The sequence below is a fragment of the Pinus tabuliformis genome, chromosome J, assembly GCF_031772625.1.
Source record: "Pinus tabuliformis cultivar Carrire ecotype Pingquan chromosome J, CPIR1, whole genome shotgun sequence".
Taxonomy (NCBI): domain Eukaryota; kingdom Viridiplantae; phylum Streptophyta; class Pinopsida; order Pinales; family Pinaceae; genus Pinus; species Pinus tabuliformis.
The window spans coordinates 1,123,879,486-1,123,895,698 of record NC_142295.1 but is presented as its reverse complement, the minus strand read 5'-3'; the positions used below and the strand labels follow the sequence as shown (position 1 = coordinate 1,123,895,698).

Genomic DNA, 16,213 nt, shown 5'->3' with positions numbered 1-16,213 from the left:
AAAGATTGTCTCAATATGAAAATCAACCATGGTGCGACGTCGCATTGTGACAAAGATCCTCTCAATATAAAAATCAATCATGCTCAAGCATTATCGACCATGCTTAAGTGTTGTATTGTGACAAGAATTGTCTCAACATGAATATAAACCATGGTCAACCATGTTTATTTTAGGGTTTATAATATATATCTTAGGGTTTATATACCTTGGGTTTATATTATTCTCTTGGGTTTAATATTATTCCCTTGGGTTTAATATTATTCCATCGGATTTTTAGTATTAATCTCTGGGGTTTATTAATCAATCATGGTAAACCATATTCAACCATGTTTTATAAAATCAATCATGGCCAACCATGGTCTAACGTCGCATTGTGACAAGGATTGTCTCAATATGAAAATCAACCATTATCAACCATGTTTATTTTATTGTTTATAGTATTGTTCCTTTGGGTTTATAATCTCTTGAGATGGTAATATTAATCCCTTGCGTTTTTCATTCCTATTGGTTGATAATATCAATAATGGTCAACCACAGTCTAACGTCGCATTGTGACAAAGATTCTCTCGATATGAAAATTAATCATGGTCAAGCATGAACAACCATGGTCCAATGTTGCATTGTGACAAGGATTGTCTCAATATGAAGATTAACCATGGTCAAACATATTCAACTAGGTTTATTTTAGTGTTTAATATTATTCCCTTGGGTTTAATCTTATTCCTTTGGGTTCATAGTCCCTTAGGATTTTAGTAATAGTATCTTAGGTTTATTATTCTCTTCGATTTATAATACGAATTCCTTGGGTTTATTAATCTAAGGGTTCAACCATGGTCAAGCATGGTCGAACATTGCATTGTGCTAAAGATTGTCTCAATATAAAAATCAACCATGGTCAACCATATTTACTTAAGGGTTTATAATATTTAACTTAGGGTTTATATACCTTGGGTTTATATTATTTCCCCGGGTTTAATATTATTCCCTTGGGTTTGATATTATTCCATTGGATTTTTAATATTAATCCGACGTAACATTGTGACAACGATTGTATCAGTATGAAAATGGAACATGGTCAACCACAATCAACCATGTTTATTTTAGTATTTATCATATTATTCCTTTGGGTTTATAGTCCCTTAGGTTTTTATAATTAATCACCTAAGTTTATTATTCCCTTCTAGGTTTATAATATCAACCATGGTCGCCCATGGTCAACCATGGTCATACGTCGTATTTTGATAAAGATGGTCTCAATATGAATATCAACCATGGCCAACCATGGTCCAACGTCACATTGTGACAAAGATTATCTCGATATGAAAATCAACCATGGCCAACCATGGTCCAATGTCTCATTCTGACAATGATTGTCTCAATATGAAAATCAACCATGGTCAACCATGTTTATTTTAGTGTTTATAATATTGATCTTAGAGTTATATACATTAGGTTTATAATATTAGTCCCTTGGGTTTAATATTGTTCCCTTGGGTTCATAATCACTTGAGCTTTTAGTATTAATCCCTTGGGTTTATTATTGTTGTAGGTTTATAATATTAATTCCTTGGGTTTATTAATATAATGGTTCAACCGTGTTCGAGCGTGGTCCAATGTTGCATTGTGACAAAGATTGTCTCAATATGAAAATCAACCATGGTTAACCATGTTTATTTAAGGGTTTATAATATTTATCTTAGAGTTTATATACCTTGGGATTAATATTATTCCATAGGGTTTATAATCCCTTGGCTTTTTAGTATTAATCCTTTGGGTTTATTATTCCCTTCAGTTTATAATTTGAATCATAGTCAACCATGATCAATCATGGTCAACCATATTTTATAAAATCAATCATGGTCAATCCAACATCGCATTGTGACAAAGATTGTCTCAACATGAAAATCAACCATGGTTAACCATAGTCCAGCGTCACATTGTGGAAAATATTTTCTCAATATGAAAATAAATCATGGTCAACAATGGTCAACCATGGTGGAACATCACAAGGATTGTCTCAATATGAAAATAAACCATGGTCAACCTTGTTTATTTTAGGGTTTATAATATTTATCTCACATTTTATATACATTGGGTTTACAAAATTTATCCACTGGGTTCACAATCCCTTAGGGTTTTAGTATTACTCCCTTGGGTTTATTAATCTAAGGGTTCAATTCCTGGGGTTTAATATTATTCCCTTGCTTCAACCATGGTCGAGCATGGTCCAACATCATAGTGTCACAAATATTGTCTTAGTATGAAAATCAACCATGGTCAACCATGTTTATTTAAGAGATTATAATATTTATCTTAGGTTTTATATACTTTGGATTTATATTATTCCCTTATTAATTTAATGGGTCAACCATGGTTGAGCATGGTCCAACGTCACATTGTGAGAAATATTGCCTCAATATGAAAATCAACCATGGTCAACCATGCTTATTTAAGGGTTTATAATATTTATCTTAGTTTATATACCTTGGGTTTATAATATTCCCTTGGGTTTATAGTATTAATCCCTTGGGTTTGGGTTTGTAATATCAATTATGGTCAACCATGATCCACCATTACCAATCATGATTGATGATGGTCAAGTGTTTATCAAATCTTTCATGGTCAACCACTGTCAATCGTGGTCAACGATGGTTCAAATGTGAAGAAAATAGCCAACATCAGTTTGTTTATGTTTTTGTTTGTTCCAGATCTTGGTATCTTTAGCCAAATATCATTGTCATGTTTATTTTTATTGCTAAGTAGTGGTTATTTGATCTAATTTGTTGTTTGAATTGCAGAATGTGAAAAATTGTAAATAAACAACGAGTGATTCAACAATTTGAATGTTGAATGTAGGCATGGATATAAGTTGGATTCAATTTTATTGTATGTTTATTTTCAAACCACTATTGAAATTTTTTGCTTTAGAGTAAACATAGAATGATAGATTCTATGGATGTGCTTACCATATTTAAGCTAATAATTTGTTTTGATTTTGTATGTACAGTTGTCAGAATAGTGAGGGCTTAGAGCTAAAAGATCTCAGAGCCAAACAACATATCAGTTTGAAGGTAGTTGCCAGAACAATAGTTCGAAGAATTATGCTAATATTTTCCTTGATTTAAGAAACTATTATGCAATGGATGGAAACCAATGGACTCTAATTTCAAGGATCTTTGTCTCGTTTCCTTTTTGGGATGATGGAATTTTTTTGCATCGGAAAACTTCGTTTATTATAAAAGGGATTACAAAATTTATTATAAAAGGGATTATTGTAAACGAATAGGAGGACCATACTGTGGTATGATAGGAAGCTAAACATGTTGTAGCATGGATAGGTCTCTGAAAATAGATAACATGACTATGATCCTTTTGCCTAAACTATGCATTTTGAAAGGAGAAGAAAAAGGGAGCCTGGCCTGCAACTTCATCGTCATATCATTTTATTTTTATTGCAGCTATTTTTCACATGTTCAAATTGTTCAAATTATATGAGTAGGATGTCTTTATACATATGTAATTTGAATATTTAATCAAATTACATTTTACACATGCTTTGATTTTAAATATTAATCTAATTGTGTTGAATGATGTTAGATTCAGTTTGATATTCAGGAAGATAAAGTGAATGTCTGATCTTGTTTTCATGAAATATTGATATACTTATATGTTATTATAATTTGAATATTATTTTAAGTATTGGATCTCTTTTTAGTTTATTCAAATAAATTTAGTTTCGTTTAGTTTAGATTTAATATATTAGATATGATTTCTTTACTATTTATCAAGATATTGTAGTTAATATATATATATATATATATATATATATATATATATATATATATATATATATATATATATATATATATATATATTGTTGCATCAGATAATATGTTTATCTTTTAGATCTATATTGCATTGAGGTCTTAGAATCATTTCAGCATTAATGATTTCTTCCTACTTAGAGGAAGAAATAGTAGGCTAATGAAGTCTTAAAAGTCATTAGGAGCAAATTATCCTAAACAACTAAGGTTATTGAGGTACCGTGGACTGGGTTGTTTCCTCCTATTGATGACTGGTCAATTCTTCCTGTCAACACTCTCTTTGCTATATAATATGTAAATGGAGGGTAGGGTGACTTGATCCACAATAACACTGTAACTTTGAAGGAATTGAATAGATTTAATCTTGTGACATACCTTAAAGTTCAATAGGTTTGAATAAATTGTAAGCATAGTTTGTTTTGTCTCTAATTCTAATTTAGATGGGGTTATCTAATTGAGTTCTCATAAATTATTAATTCTTAATATAGTTGGTAATTGAACAACTAGCTATCCAATATTCCATATAAAAAAAATTTCATAAAAATTTCATATATATATATATATATATATATATATATAGATAGATATATATATATACATAAACTCATTTTATTTTAAAATCTTTTAAATATATATTTTAAAAAATTACATTTTAATTTGATTTTATTCATTTTAATAAAAAAAATAAATCTAAACTAATAAATTATACATATATCAAATATACCCTATCATAATTAATAGATTTAAAATTAAACATATTACATAATGATAAATACATCTCACATAAAAACTTTGCACCCTTTAGTAATTAATAAATTTGGAAATTAAAATACATCTAACTATAAATTATATAGTTTTTTTAAAGGTTTTAAGGTAAGAAATTTATTTTAAAATTGCAAAATCTTTGACTAATTTTACATATTTTTAATATGTAAACTATAAAATAACTGCAATTGTTTTATTATAAATTAGATAATTCATTGAAATATTACAAACTTGTTTTAAAATTAGAAATTTTGTCTAATTTTTAGACCCCATATGTAAACTCCTTAATAATACAATAATTTTATAAAAATTGAAAAATGTAATAATATTATATAAAGAAATTTTGACTAATTTTATTCGTCCCCAGTGTATAAACTATTAAATTACATAGTTTTATAAAAATTCAATTTTTCAATGATTATAATTTCTATGAAATTTTTTCTTTTTAAAGAAAAATAAAAAAAAGAAATTAAGCCGTCCACAAAATTTAGCCCCGAGAAAAATTCCTTGTAATTATCCCTTTTATAACATACTTTTTACAATGTATAAAAACGACAAAATAAAATTCACATCGCAGCTATAGGTAGAAATATTACATCAATATGAAAAACATCCATGGTCAACCATGTTTATTTTATGGATTATATTAGTTATCTTGGCGTTTATATACTTTAGGTTTATAATATTTATGCCTTTGGTTTAAGATTATTCCATTAGGTTCATAATCCCTTAGGTTTAATATTAATTAATATATAATAATATAACACTGTTTAAATTAATATTTATTCATACAATATTTTCTAAATATATAACTAATATATTAATATTTAATATTAGGATTGATTATATAGGGTTTATAATTAGGGCTTGATATCATGGTTTTTAATATTAGGTTTTTAAAAAAACTAAAGAATGAACTTTATTAATCAAACTGGGTAGCTCACAGGTAGGAGCTCCACCTGCAGACTGCCTCTCGCAAAATTCTCTACATCTTCATCTTACAATAAAAAATTTATAGTTTTCACACAAGTAGGGAAGTTAGAACAACTAACTAAGAAATAGGAACTAATTCCTAATCTAAGGCTCTAGGAACTGGCTCTCTCCTAATTTACATATTCTCCATTATCTACAACACTCCCCCATAATGGAGAAAGGGGTTCACAAGTATTCCTAACATTTCCCTAAACAATTCAAACTTGATTCTACCAAGAGGCTTAGTGAAAATATGAGAACATTGTCACATGTATTGCAATATTCAATATGAATTTCTTTTGACTGAACTTTCTCCCTAACAAAATGAAACTGTGTATCTATGTGATTTGCATTTTTATGAAATACTGGATTATTTGCAAGTTTTATAGAGCTCTGGTTGTCACATTTGATAATTGTTGCAACCTTTTGTTCTTCTCCAACATCATGGATAAGTCTCCTCAACCAAACCACTTCACAAGTTGTCGCACACATTGCTTGATACTCAGCTTCTGATGAAGAAAAGGATATTGTGTTCTGCTTTTTGTTGCTCCATGAAATGACCCTGGACCCAATGCTGAATGCATAACTTGTTATGGATCATTTTTCATCTAGATTTCTGGCCCAGTCAGAGTCTAAAAAACCTGTTAATCTAACATCAAATGAATCAGTATAAATAATACCAAAGTCTAAGGTTCCTTGCAAATACCTTAAGATTTCTTTTGCTACAACCCAATGAATCTCAAGAGGCTTTGACATGAATTGGCTCAATACAATGATTGCATAAACCAAATTTAGCCTAGTTGTATTCAAGTAGATTAGACTCCCAACCAGATATCTATACAATGTTGCATCTACCTCCTTCAAACCATCACCATTCTGAAGTTTGGTATTCTGTTGTAAAGGCACTGTTGCAACTTTGCACTGATCCATTCTGAACTTTTTCAGTAAGCTCCTGAGATACTTACCTTATGATAGAAAAGTCTGGCCAGAATCTCTCCAGACTTTGAGACCCAAACAGTAGTATAGCTCTCCATGATCTTTCATCTCAAAAGCTTGTCCCTTAGATTGCCCTAAATATACTTCTTCCTTTAATTCGCCATTTAAGAATGCAAATTTCACATCTAGCTGGTATATTGTCCAATGATGTTTGGAAGCTAAATAAATTAACATTGTGTTTAATTTAGCTACAGGGGCGAAGGTTTCCTCATTGTCAATACCTTCTTACTATAAGTACCCCTTTGCAACCGACCTAGCTTTATATTTGTCTATACTCCCATCTGCTTTAGATTTATGCTTGTATAACCATTTACAACCTATGGGTTGTTTGCCTTCAGGTAATTCAACTAGATCCCAAGTTTTGTTTTTAAGTATTGATTCATATTCCTCTTCCATGGCTGCTCTCGATTCATTATATTGACTAACTTATTTATAACTATAGGGTTCAACAACATTTAACATACTCATTATAAAAGCATTCTCCCTATATCCTGTTGGCAATTGAGTTTGCCTACCTGATCTCCTGAGTGGCGGAGTGGCTTCAAACCTATTCTAATCATCCCTTGGTGGACTTGGCTTGACAACTACATCTATACCATCCACTTCCTTTTGTTGTTGTTGCTGCTCATGGTTGTCTCCTATTTCATCACTCCCTTCTTCCATCAGCAAAGGCATGTGCCACTCTTCATTGACACTCTCATGGTTTCCATCATTAACCTTCTCATGAAATGCTACATCTCTACTTGCAAAGACTTTATGAGTAGATGGATTAAACAATTTATAAGCCTTAAACTTTGTACAATACCCAAGAAAAATGCATTTAATGGCCTTTGAATCTAGTTTTTTCCTATCCTCCTTTGGAACATGAGAAAAAGATTTGGAGCCAAAAACTCTTAAATGACTTACTGCAGGATTAAATCCTAGTAAATCTTCGAAAGAAGTTTTAAAATCAAGATTTCTTTTTGGACTCCTATTCTTCAAATACATTGCAGTATTTATTTCTTCAACCCAAAATCCATTAGACAGATTCTTACCTTTTAGCATGTTGCGAGCACACTCCACAAGGGTTTTGTTTTTTCCATTCTGAAACCCCATTCTATTGAGGAGTGTGGGGTAATATAAATTGATGCAGTATCCCATGGTCTTTACATTATTTGATGAAACTAACCTTCCTGTATTCTCCCCTTGGTACGAGCAGAGAATCTTGATGAATTTACCTCTCTGCTTCTCAATCATGCTTCTGAATTCTTTAAAGTATTCAAAGGTATGACTCTTTTTATGAGAAAATATACCTAAGTGAATATCGTATAGTCATAAACAAACAATAAGAAATAATAGGCACATCCCAGTGACCTCGTCTACATTGGCCCACATAAATCAGTGTGCACTAGCTCTAGTATATCTCTCTTCTTTCTATCTACATTTATAGGAAACTCATCTCTGTGCATCTTCCCAAGAGAACATGGTTTGCAATCAACATGTACATTATTTAAAACAGGGAGACCATTGACCATACCTCATTTTTGAAGTAGTTGTAGGCCATTCAAATTAATGTGGCTGAATCTTTAATGCCATAAATCTTTTGCAGTCATAACTGATGATGTCAACGCTTGGTGTGGCGCACTTCTCACATTCAACTTGTACAAAACTCCCACATGAACACCTGATGCAATTGGCTTCATATGATCCAGCAGATCTTTAATAACACAATAAGATTTTTAAAACTCTACCTTGAGATTCTGATTTGTTATTATCGAAACAGAGATCATATTCTTTTTTATTTTGGGTACATACATTACATTTTGAATATGCCTAATGTTTCCATCAAGCAAAACAACAAAAACATTACCATATCCTTTGATTTGGTATCCTCTATCATTGCCAAGATAGATGTTTGTTCCGCTGCTGGCCTCTTTGAAATTTTCAAACCAATGTCTATTTCGTGTCATGTGGGTGGAAGCTCCTGAGTCCACAAACCAAGTTTCTGCTTCATTGTCCTCAATAGAAAACACAGAATCAGATACGAATAGTATGAGATTTGTATTCTATTCTTCATCAGCAAAATGACCTCCATGCTTCCTCTGTCTCTGTTGACCTTCATCAAACTTCTTCTTCTGACAATGTTTAGCTATATGACCAACTCTATCACAATAAAAACATTTTTGTCCTAAATCACTTATGTTTGAAGACATACCTTGAGATGGAGTTGGCTTTCTTTGTGGGGTTCCTCCACTTTTGTGTGCTGCAATTAGCTTTCATCTGAATGGCTTATTCTTTTCCATTAGGGAAAGATCTAAGCTCTAGGGTTTTAGGGACATCCGCCTTTCCTCCTCCTGCATTAGGATCCTTGTCAATTCTTCAAACTTGGGGGGTTTTTCTCTCGCATTCAACCCAGTGATGAACATCTGATAGTCATCAGTCATACCATTCATGGTAATCGTGACCAAATCAATGTCTGACACTGTTTTGCCAATGTCGCCCAACTTATTCTTAAGCTCCTTGATATGAGAGATGAACGTTGCTACTGATTCATTCTCCTCCATTTTAATGGAGAGAATATTTCTCTTTAGAAACAACAGGTGATTTGTGTTCTTGATCTTGTACAAGTCTTTGAGAGTTGTCCAGATGTCTGTTGCAGATTTACATTCTCAAATATGGGGAATAATGCAATCTTTCACAGAAAATTTGAGCAGCACCTTTGCCTTATTCTCTCTCTTTTCCCAGTCCTGGATTGTTGTTGTTGTTCCACCTGTAGCTAGGGTCGGCTTCAACTCATCACCGGTTGCAATCACCCATGCATTTTGCCCCTCCAATAGAGTTTGCAACATAAATTTCTGATTAGAGTAATTGGAACCGTCGAGCTTATTGCTCTCGTTTAGATAAGCTTCTGCCATATGATTGTTCATCTTGATGGATCTCCCTCAAGAAAAAAAATTGACCTCCAGCGATTTAAAAGACAAATCTATCTCTGGATCTGAAGAGCAATCTAAAAACAAAATAGGTGCTCTCTCTTAATAAACAACAACTTCTCCAATTGGATGCGAAAAAAAAAAACAAAATTCTTCTTTGTTTTTTTTAAATGGAAACCCCTATTTATCTTTAAGAAAAAAAATGACTCCCTTTTAAAAATGACTCCCTTATTTCATATATAAAGGACATGCACCCACAAATTAAAAAAAAAAAATACCATAACCCTAAAATTTTAAAATAATAATATGGCCTTACCCCTGCTTTCAGCCTCCCAACACCGCCAACACTGTCAGGGTCTAACGCATCACATTAATCTGACACAGCCACCACTACACAAACGCCCTCAAAGGTTGCCCAATCTGCTGAGCTGAGCGACAATCCAACCACAAAGCCACTAATCATATGGGCTACTCCACGCTTTCGTTGCACCTACCCTCTCGTAGCACACATGCAGAAGTAGCACTCTGTCACCCACGGTAGGCTCCTTTGCTCAATGTCTAGTTCGACCTCCACACTAGCACCTCACACATCAACTTGCATTGGACCTCTCTCCACGTAGGTAGCAATCAATTTGCAGATCTCAACAGATCTCAACACCACTGGCTGGCAGCCTGTAGTTCACTCAATCCGTAGTATCTTTTCTCACTACTACACAATGCTTCTAGATGAAGATCTCCGCTAATAAAAGCACCAAATCTACTTATTCTGGCCAATTTGATTATCTAATTGCGTCAACAAGGGGAAACGAGAGCAAAGAGATGTGCTTTCCCATGGTGAGAAATCCCTTGAAATTGTAGGAGACACTGACTTTCTCCTCGATCATCAATGTGCTAGTGGTGTGGCTTGCAGCGATCCACCGATCTGCAGCCTACACTACGCCACCGCAGCCTCCACGAATCTTCCAACATCTCACCTTAGACTTTAGCCTCACGGTCTTCGCTCTTGCTGCTCTGTTGTGGTAGCAGCACGCCATTGTTTTGACACCAGCTGATCCACCAACACGTTTGCTACGTAGTAGCACACATCAACGCCACGCAGTAGCACCCAACAACGCCCTCCGAGCAGGCTAGACCACTATCAACGGCTCATCGCGATCTTGATTCCCAGATCCGCGATTATCGGGCCCGATGGTTAGAATCGTTGTAAGGGAATGAGCAATCATCGTGCTTTTTCCTCTGCAATCCATGATGGTCAGCGCTCTCCTTCCTTTAGGAACATTGATGATGAATTTGAATCAAAAGAAAAATTTCATGCTACTCCGCTTCCTCACCAAACGAGGCATTCTTCACACTAGCCACCAGGGGCCTCTCTTCTCTCCCCTAGACACTCACTTAGCTATCAAAGCATACTACTTTGACTCACTAGACCTGGAGCTTTGATACCCTGTTAAGACCGAAGAATCAACTTTGTTGATCAAACTAGGTAGCTCACTGGTAGGAGCTCCACGTGGACATTGTGCTCTACATCTTCATCTTACAATCAAAAATATATAATTTTCACACGATTAGGGAAGTTAGAATCACTGCCTAAAAAATAGGAACTAATTCTTAATCTAAAGCTCTAGAAACCAACTCTCTCTTAATTTACATATTCTCCATTATATGTAATAAATTTATAATATAACATATATAAATTCACATCTATGATATATATTACCTACATTTATTAATGTAGTTGTGTTATTTCCTATTATATTTTGTTAATTATAATTTAAACCACTTATCAACAATACCAAACTTTAATGCGTCAATAGTAAGTGCCACTCACCAAGTTACTATTTGTGGATGAGTTTGTTTGAGTAAGAGGCCTTGAGCTAATATTCTTATGAGCCATTTGATGGTCCATCTCTCAACACCAACATTGTTCCATGCCACGTAGCACGAGAACGAACTCACAACACTGTAATTTAGGTTGTTTCACATTTCATTTGGGTATATGTACGTCAAAATTAGCCAAATAATAAACTGCCCAAACTCACAGAGTCTTTCACGCTGTCCATCTGATAACACTTCAGGCCCTCATGGTTAACACTGCGATTGACTCTTCTCATCCATACGCCATGTGCCACCGAGTAAAATCCAGGTAAGATATGGGAATTATTTACGCCGAAGTTCTTAACAACTATGGGAATTATGTCAACTATTCCTCCCAAGTCAGTTTCATTAAGTATTTTTCCCTGCATCCGGCTTCATAGACTTCAACTTCTTCAATCCCTGCAAAGTGCCATATCACCCTCCAAATTTTCCTCTAAAATATGCCACCTCTTTAGTCTTAGCTCACCACCAAAGCAAATCGTTAGGGTTACATTTGGCACTGTGTTCCTAAATGTGCGCAATTGATCATTAACACAAAAGGTTTCGATCTATCATCCAAATTTACATAAAAACAAAACTTTTGAAGATTTGTATTCATGAGAGGGTGCTCTATTTTGATTATTTGATATGGTCGTGATTTTTAGAAACTAATTTTGTGAAGGATTCGATTACAATTTTTATTTTGTTCGTGTTTGTTATTTCAGGAACAGTCGTGGAAGTGATCAAGTGAGGAACCAATATGCAAACTTTTGGAGGATTATATGGAATCGATTTCTATAATAAATATATCGTAGAATGAAGAAACAAACAACTGGGTAATCCAGGTAATGATATCAAGACTGTTGATGAACAATCAGCGAATTAATTAATTCAAATATGATCTGGTTTGTTCCAGATCTTGGTATCTTTAGCCCAATATGATTGCCATCTTTATTTCTATTGCTCGGTAGTTGTTATTTGATCTAATTTGTTGTGTGATTCGCAGAATGTGAAAATGTGTAAATAAACAACCAGTGATTAATAAATTTGAATGTTGAATATCGGCATGTATATAAGTTGGATTCAATTTTATAGTTTGTTTATTTTCGAACCACTCATGAAATCTTCTGATTTAGAGTAAACTCAGAATTGTGGATTTTATGAATCCGCTTACCATATTTAAGCTAATAATTTGTTTTAATTTTGTGTATACAGGTGTAAGAATAGCGAAGGCTTAGAGCTAAAAGATTCCAGAGCCAAACAACATATCAGTTTGAAGGTTGTTGCAAGCAAAATAGTTCGCAGCATTATGCTAATATTTTCCTTGATTTAAGAAACTATTATGCAACATATGGAAACCAATGAACTCTAATTTCAAGGAGCTTCTAATTTCAAGGAGCTTTGTCTCATTTCCTTTTCGGGACGACGTAATTTTTTTTCCGCTGAGAACTTTGTTTATTCTAAAAGGGAATATTGTAAGCGAATAGGACGACCATACTCTGGTATGAGAGGAAGATGAACATGCTGTAGTATGGATAGGTCTCTGGAAATAGAGAAAATGACTATTCAAATTAGTTTAGTTTGGATTTAATATATTAGATATGATTTCTTCACTTTTTATATAGATACTGTGGTTAATATTTTTTTATTTTTATTTGGTTGCATTAGATAATATGTTTACTTTTTAGATTTATATTGCATTGAGGTCTTAGAATAATTTGAATTTTAATGATTTGTTTTCTGTTTAGAGGAAGAAATAGTAGGCTAATGGAGACTTAAAAATCACTATCCTAAACAACTTAGGTTATTAAGGTACTTTAGATTGCGTTGTTTCCTCTTATTGATGAGTGGTCAATTCTTCCTCTCAACACTCTCTTTGCTAGAATATGTAAATGAAGGGTAGGGTGACTTGATCCACAACAATCTGTAACTTGGAAGGACTTGAATAGATTTAAACTTGTGACATACCTTAAAGTTCAATAGGTTTGAATAAATTGTAAGTATAATTTGTTTTTGTCTCTAATTCTAATTTAGTTGGGGTTGTCTAATTGAGTTCCAATAAAATATTGATTTTTAATATGGTTGATAATTGAACAACTAGCTATTCAATATTCCATGTAAAAAAAAAAATCATAAAAGTTTCTTTAAAATATATATATGTAAAAATATACATCTATTTTAAAATAAACTCATTTTATTTTAAAATCTTTCCAATATATATTTACAAAAATTACATTTTATTCATTTTAATAATTAAAATAAATCTAAACTAATAAATTATACATATCAAATATACCTTATCATAATTAATAAATCATTAATAAATTTAAAAGTAAACATATTATATAATGATAAATATATCTCACATAAAAAAATTCCACCTTTCACTAATTAATAAATTTGGAAATTAAAATACATTTAACTATAAATTATGTAGTTTTTTTGAAAGATTTTAAGGTAGGAAATTTATTTAAAAACTTTGTACCACAATTAAAAGCAACACACCTTATGCTATTCTTCTTATAGAAGTGAGTCTTTCCCCTATCGAGAGCCTAGCTATGACTAGACTTCTGTTGTACAAGCACAAATTCAATAACATAGGAGACCATAGACTTCTTAAGCTAGCTTTAAATTCCAGCCAAAGGAGGTTGGTATAAAGACACCAAGGCCTAGTTAAACCATTGGGAGATCAACCAGAATGTTGCATTGCGAAACATTAATAACATTAAAATTATTATTACTTCTAAATTCAAAAAAAACATGTGGTATGAAAAAGATTTAACACATAAAAGAAAATTAAAATATTATAAGAAATTAAGATTTAGCAGTTTTATAGTTTCTATGAAATTTTCACGTTTTTAAAGTAAAATAAAAAAGAGAAATTAAGGCATCCACAAAAATTAGCCGGATAATTATCCCTTTTCAACATATAAAAAGGGCAAAATAAATTTCACATCGCAGCTATATGTCGTAAGCAGACCGGCCTCATATACTGTGCATCAAACAACTGCATTTTATTAACATAACTTTGTTACTGCTAAATCCTGAACCACAACCACAGCGCCATAAACTTGGTGATTACAACGTTTAGTTTTCACTAATTGACAAACTCACAGGCTAACTATCAGACTGCTCCATTGGATTGAAAAATAGAACTAACAACTTATGCGGAAATTTTAACTATGACTATAAATTGTTTGTAGATTCAGGCTAATGGAAGATTTCACAATTACAGCGCCATATAATCCATTATTACAGCATTTTATTTTCATTAATTAGAAAGTAGAGAAATCTAAACCTGACTATCAACCGATGGTAAATTCGGATCATCGGAATGCTCAGCTTCAAAGCCACTGGTACCGTTGTTATTCTCACGGACGTCCTGTTGGTCAGCCAGCGTCTCCATCGGCAGGCTTGCCAAATGCCTTATGATTTCCGATTCCGACGCGTTGGGATTTAAGTTTCCGCGTTCGATAATTTTGCGACGTAGCCCTTCGTTCCTTCCGATCCTTGCGCCGTTGGATGGGTCGTTGGCCAAGATTTTCAATATCCGTTCCCCCATCACAGTGAAATCTTCGTAATCTTTGTAATTATACTCGTCTGAGGACTGGCCCTGATAATTTGTCTTGTGATATTCAGTATGATCTGTATCATACAGCAAAGAGCCTATGGATTCCATGGACGCAGGAATTGCCATCAACCGAATGCGATTTCCGGGTATCTCCACCAATTTGGAGATGATCTCTCCAGCCACTGTTCGAATCTTCTTCTTCTCAGGTTTCTCCCAACTCAGCAACTCGATCAGCGTCTCCAGAAAGCGTGGCGTTGTTCCGATCGCCCCCAACTTCTCTGAAGGATAGTACTCGCGCACAAGCACGGATAGTACTCGAGCACTCTCCAGTTGTTCATTATCATCGGTTGACTGCAGCAGCTCCACGCTGTATGACACAAAATCCCTCTTCAGCCCGTCGAAAGCGCTTCCCTTCATGCACCGACAATATGTATCATAGAAAAAACGCTCAGCATAGCCGAAGCCAACTTTTTCTAAAACCGGGTGCAAACTTTCTCCAAGCACAAGTAGTACAAACTTTTCCCAAAACCTGTAGTACAAACGTTTTGCAAAACCGTAAGAGTCTTTCTCGCCCTCAGAAATTGGCGGGTTCGGGAGGGACACTCTGACAGCAAATCCGAACAGAGTCAGACACGATTCCACCACGGACAGCCAGTAGAAAAGATTGAGAGCCCGATTTCGATTCATATTATGGTCGCTCCCGTACTGTTGCTTATGTATACGAAGGCTAGACAACACGATGCATAAAATAGCCGAGTATTCTTGTATCACAAGCGAACACAGATGTACCAATTGGAGCATGCAATCGGGAGACGATGACCCCAACGTCATCAGTGCTGTCTTCAGCTCGCCTTGTCGGCATAAGATGCGAAGACCCTCTACCAGTAATATTGCGTTGACGAACCAGAAGTCTATACTTTTTAATGATTGTGAGAAGCCTCCCAGCAGAACGACAGTAGCCCAAATGAAGTTCATCGTTCCAAGCGTGCTCCCTGCCTTCTCCATAACAGCTAGGGTGAATGCGATGTTTCTCAATATCTCGGCCGGGTAGACCTTCTTTTGAGAGCCGGACTCTGTATCTTTGGACGATTCTGCCATCTCGTTCTAGTCCAAAGGAGAAACAGTATATAACAGTATTGGGCACGACCGGCTGCCGGAGGTGGATTCAGACGATGGAAATTATTCACAAAACTATGCAGAATCCTATTCAGTAGTATCCATCCCCTCCAAATTGAAATATATGAGTCACTAATATATTATATCCCCGTATAGTATTCACGCGATTGAGACTTGAGAGAATGTTACTGTTTTATGTGTTTCTT

At 33.9% G+C, this 16,213-nt stretch overlaps 1 protein-coding gene across 1 annotated transcript; it reads right to left on the bottom strand.

Annotated features, from left to right (window-relative positions):
- Positions 1–14,612: 14,612 nt before the first annotated feature.
- Positions 14,613–15,989, bottom strand: LOC149231023 (uncharacterized). Its single transcript, XM_089381517.1, has one exon. It carries the CDS (start codon positions 15,987–15,989, stop codon positions 14,613–14,615), a length of 1,377 nt encoding a protein of 458 aa, XP_089237643.1.
- Positions 15,990–16,213: the final 224 nt, after the last annotated feature.